The following is a 5,574-nucleotide window of genomic DNA, read 5'->3' on the forward strand; positions in this document are numbered from 1 at the left end:
AAAAATTTTGTTGGACTATTTCTCGATTTATGTGTGTCATCCTTGCGCAGGGGCCATGTTAATCTTCTTTTTATCATTCCAATTTTATCGGAGGTCCCCTAAGGTATAATGTTTAAATTAAGCTGGAAGTATATAAATTTCATATGACTGCCATAGCTATCCGATGTGGGATAAAGTTTGTTCCTAAACAGACTTTGGGCTGCATGTTGGGCCTAGAGTTGTTGTATCTCGGCCCATTTTTGTGACCTTGGTATATACCTTCTAAAAAAGTATCTCGGCCAATTTTTGCTAAAATTTTATTTGTTCTTTGCTCACAGATCTTACTATTGAGCCTTTGATTCTAATAAAAAAACTACTTATATTGTCACTTCCTTGATCAGACATATATGTAAAGTTTTGGATATGTTGGTCGACTTATATAAACTTGAATTCATGGGATGCATTTAGTAGCATGTTATTGATTTTGAAAACAAAGCTCAAATGCAAGGCAAGAAGGGATGGGTGGTATATTCCCCATGTGTTTCTCTTTCTCTTGGTAGTATGGATGTCTAACATATATAGACATTTTCATAGTTGACAAAAATAATAAATTAAATGACTAAATAGAAACATTTGAAATCTCAATAGGGAAGGACACTACCATGTCTCTTCTGACTGTTTGTTTTTAACATGATCAAGATTTGAGATTCACCCATTTTTGTTTTTTCTAATTTCTTGTGTGTGGTGGTGAAGCAATAGAGGAGAGGCCAATTAATTCTTGGGAGTTCGTTACCATGGTTGTATCACTCAAAGCATGGGATCTCATGTGGGTTGTCTTTCTGTATATGCATGTATGTTATGCTTTTCATTCTCTATATCTTCTAGATCCTCTTGTTCACATTCGTCATTTGGTTATATTCATTCACTTGTGCAACACATGCATGCATAGTCGGTCCGACTAATTTATTCAAGATGTGATGACGATAGAAGTACGTGAGTTCCATCTCAAAAACAATTTTTGATATATAGTTGTTTCAGTTTTATTCTATATCGACGTGCGATTTCTGTTTGTTTTTGTAACCCAAAAGCCATGAGCACTATCTTAAACCAATTAGTGATAAGTTGAATATCTCATCCGACTTGTACATTGGTTCTAGTTGTGGGCTAATTTTAAAGATCAAATATATTGTTGGATTCGTCATTTTTCTGTTTTGGACCGAGATATATTTATGCAAGGACAAATTTCGTCGGTTTGAGTAATGCAGTCATAGTATGATGATCGGTTATGGACTTATTGCGTTGATCCCACCAATAAATTCAAAATTGACATGCTACCCAATTTGGGAATGAATAGCCAGGGTAATGAGTGTAGTTTGTTTGACATTGTAGGTTTGACATGATAAAATAACATTGAAAATTTCAAACTTGGATTATATGAAGGTTCTCATCCATCCATATGTTTCTTGGAACTTAATATATGAACCTGGTTGTGAAAATGACTTGCTTTGTGTCGTAACATCAAAGCATGGAATAATGGAAGTTGGGTTATAATCCTTAAATGCACCCCATGCACACCTTCAACTACCCATCTTCCTACCTCTCTTTCTATTGCTTGATCTCTCTATTCTTTTTATGACAACATTTGGCTGAATTTAAGGCGCGGATGTGGAGTAGGCCGCCTCCGCAGCCTTGAGAGCAGTCCAAGCCGCATGGAATCGGCCAATCCGGGAGCACCACATGTTAAAAATATCAAATTTTGTTTTTTTTCCCTTTGTTCTTCCTGTTTATATTGTTTTCGTGATTTAAGATTTTTGTTACGAATCTAATTTGTGGTCTACGAGAGTGATGAGTTACAAGTATTTACGACTTTATGCTAACACCAACCTCGATTTTTGCTTAGAACATAATCCATGGCACAATCTCTTCTTCTTGGTGTGGGCTCTATCCATGTGCTGGCTAACATGGACTCTCTCTAGTGTTTTCTAATGTACTTCTTCCCAAAGAAAAACAGTGAAGAGTCGGAATCGCATTAAATAAATGATTTATACTTGGAATTATGGGTATAGGGCTCTATCACATTTAATGGGTCCAGAAATGGACCAAGTTCTTGTAGAGAGATAGATACACTATCACTTACACTAGCTGGACCAATTGAAAGAAGAAGAAGAAGAAATGATCCCAAACATTCCATCCAACACTTTGTACAAATCCCTTACTTAACTTAACCACAAAAAAGGAAAGGGGAAAAGCCTCATCTTCCTTAATTTGTACAAAAACTGCCCCCATAAACAAAATTGATTTGGGACTATTCATGGAGAGGGCTAGTCTCTCATTGCTTGATAACAACCAAAAAGTTTAAAGACAATACTTTTTTCACTACAGCACTTTAACAGAGTGATGTTTCTGCTTGGTTTCAGTCTTCCAAATCTTGATGATGTCTTTTGCAACTTTGATAGCATCAACAGATGCACCAGACAGCCCTCTTCTAGTGAAACCAACTGCATATAAACCACATTTGCCCTTCCATCCATTGGGAAATGGTGAGTTTGGAAACCCATCTTTTGAAAAGAATTCATTTTCCTGTTAACAAATATCATCACAATTAATAATCAATCACATTACTAAAAGTGTATAAAGAAAAAAACAGAGACTCTTTAAAACAATAGTGAGGGTGATGTCCTAATTGTGATCAGGGGTAGAAAGGGAATTGCACAAAGCTAAAAAAAATTCAATCTTGCATGTGCCCATTTATCCATTTCTCAGTTTTCTCACTTCCCTATTCTTGGAGAAATCAATTCCAACTATGAGAAACACAAAGGCAGAGGGAAAAAATGTCCTGAACATTATTATTTTTATTTATTTTATCTCAACTCATTAAAAAATTTGTAATGACCAGATTCAGAAAATAGAATCTAGAATGAAGCTAACTTCCATAACTGTCACATGAATCTACACAAAGATATAACCGACCACTGTTCACACACATTAAAATATGCAAGATTCTCTTACCTTGAGCCATGTCGGAACGTTACTAGAATATCCGGTAGCTAAGATAACAGAATCTATCTCAAGAAGTTGACCGTCGACGAGCTCGACTCCTCCTTGGAAGAATCTTTTGATTCCCGGGACGATTTTGATGTCGCCGGTTCGAATCCTCGATAGTGTGCCAATGTCAAGAACCGGCGTCTTGCCCTGCGTGTTCTTGAGCTGTAACGGCCCAATTGGCGGCCGTTTCAGCCCGTATTTCTCGATGTTTCCGAGAATCAACCTAGCCGCCGCTAGCAGTATGTTGTCCACTGCCCAAACTGGCAGCCATTTCATCAGAAACACCCCCAACTCGAACGTCGACTTTCCCAAGATTTCTCTAGGCAACACATGAACCTTAGGCAAGATATATGGTCTAGATTAGTATAATCACACTTCAATAGTTCAATTAATTAAGATTTGACTTTAATTAATTAATGCAGTCAAATATAAATATATGGTCCAAAAAGTCTATAATACAGTTAATATATTTTGTATAATAGAGAAATAGAACTTTTGGTATCATTATTATGTCAGGCAATTGTCCTGATCAGATTTGCATACGTATAGATACTTAAAGTAGTAGTAGATTCACATGTATAGTTCGATCAAATTTTTGAAATAATAATGTAACAAGTGAGTTTTTTAACTATTGTGATATTCTGTCTGTTATTTTCGGACTTGGATCCCTTGCGGTGGCAAAATGCAGAGCCTCTCATTTATGAATAAAAGAAAATAATCTAACTTAAAAAAATTCAATAGAGGGATATGATTTGCACAGCATGCCCTGCTGTTTATTTTCAGTGCGTATTGAGAGAGAAAAAGTGACTCACAGAGCTCCGGACGACCATCGACGGAGACGCGCCGTGGTGGCAGAGATCGAGGGAAACTTCCATGCCGGAATTCCCGCATCCGACGACTAACACCTTCTTCCCTCTGTAAAACTCGCCGGACTTGTAATCGCAGGCATGCATCACGCTGCCGCCGAACTCATGCATCCCTTCGAACTCCGGCACCACCTTCTCAGCGTTCTCGCCGCTGGCCACCACCAGCCAGCGGCAGATGTACTCAACGGAGGCGCCGCCGCAGCCGGAGACGGTCTTGACGCGCCAGAGCGCGCAGGCGCGGTCGTAGCTCGCGGACAGAACCGACTCGTTGAAGCGCGGAACAATCTGGAACCTTCTAGCGTAGGACTCGAGGTAGTCGATGAAGTGGCGCTTCGAGGGATATTCCGGGAAGTCCGCCGGAAAAGGGGCGTAGGGGAGCTCGCAGAATTGCTTCGGGAGGTGGAGCTTGAGGCGGTCGTAGGTCCGGTTCTGCCACAGCGAGGCAATGCAGGTGGCGCGCTCCAGGATCACGAGCGGCACGCCCTCTTGCTTGAGGCCCGCCGCTACCGCGAGACCCGATGGGCCTGCGCCCACAATTACTGGGCCGTTTACTAGCACGCAACGGCCCGAGAATAGGTCGTCGCGATTGGACGACGACTGGTCGCAGCTGCTGCTCATTGATGGCAATAATAAGTGACGGATCTAGAAAACGGAATTTGTGAGATTGGGGAAAGGGGAGGGAATGTGTGGAGGGGGATTGAAGGGGTGAGGGGTTTATATAGAGATTGCTGAAAATGGAACTAGTGTTTAGGACTTGAAAATGATGTTTTATTTGTCTTTTTCGAGACCAATTTGCCCAACTTTTTTATACATGCCTGCCTGCATCTTATGCAAATCTACGATGCCACCTAGGTTATACCAGACGAGTTAGAGGAGTTCGTTAATTGCTTTTTATTTAATTTTAGTATATTTACTACTAGTACAAATTGTGTAAAATTGTATAACTATGTGCAAAATTTGTTTAACTAGTACAAGTAGTCTTCCTACATACTAGGTGTATCTCGTCAATTTCGGTCAAAGGGTTAACAAACATTAAAATAATAGTAGTACTTTTTTTTAAAAAAATTGGACTAAATTTTCAAACATCCTAAAAAAGGAACAAAAAAGCTTTCTTATTTTATATTAAGGTCCATACCCCTCCGTCTCAATAGTTCGATCCGGCACATTTTACACTTATACATTACGTTATATATTCTGATTTTAATAACCAAAGTAATTGAATTAAACACCAACAGTTAATAACTGAAAAGAAAATAGAAGATAGTTATAAATAAAAATGAAATACATGTGAAACATCGAAAATTTGATAAACGATTTCATGTGCAATTTGTGAAGTTTGACTTTTCTCCTATTTTATGGAGATAAAAGTCTCATTCGCGATTAACAAATAGTACTCCAATAAATTGATTTATTCCGGCAAAACTTATAATAAAATATATAATTAAATAGGTTTAGATTACTTGTAATAACTGTAGATGCTACCAAAAAAAATTTATGTACAAATCGTGAATAAATGCATTGAACCGATCTATATTAAGAAAATATTTATCCATCGAAGTTTGAACTCTCAAACCTAGAGCTAATAGTGGGTAGCATGAACTATTATGGAGAACGATCCCAAGATACTAATTCGAATATAATTAATTAGACATAAATTAATACAATATAATTTAAGTGAGGCCAA

The 5,574-nt window shown here is 38.2% G+C and overlaps 1 protein-coding gene and 1 non-coding gene across 2 annotated transcripts; both read right to left on the reverse strand.

The window, feature by feature from the left end:
* Positions 1-107, reverse strand: LOC121806085. Its single transcript, XR_006051620.1, has one exon. It is a non-coding gene; the product is annotated as a U6 spliceosomal RNA (small nuclear RNA).
* A 1,950-nt stretch (positions 108-2,057) lies between these two features.
* On the reverse strand, positions 2,058-4,554 carry LOC121802955 (probable indole-3-pyruvate monooxygenase YUCCA3). The gene is made up of 3 exons (XM_042202652.1): positions 3,837-4,554; positions 2,989-3,360; positions 2,058-2,559 (listed from the first exon to the last, which is right to left on the reverse strand). Exons 1-3 carry the CDS (start codon positions 4,506-4,508, stop codon positions 2,356-2,358), a joined length of 1,248 nt encoding a protein of 415 aa, XP_042058586.1. The 5' UTR covers positions 4,509-4,554; the 3' UTR covers positions 2,058-2,355.
* Between the last annotated feature and the right edge of the window lie 1,020 nt (positions 4,555-5,574).

Source organism: Salvia splendens, chromosome 5 (genome assembly GCF_004379255.2).
Source record: "Salvia splendens isolate huo1 chromosome 5, SspV2, whole genome shotgun sequence".
In the NCBI taxonomy this organism is placed as follows: domain Eukaryota; kingdom Viridiplantae; phylum Streptophyta; class Magnoliopsida; order Lamiales; family Lamiaceae; genus Salvia; species Salvia splendens.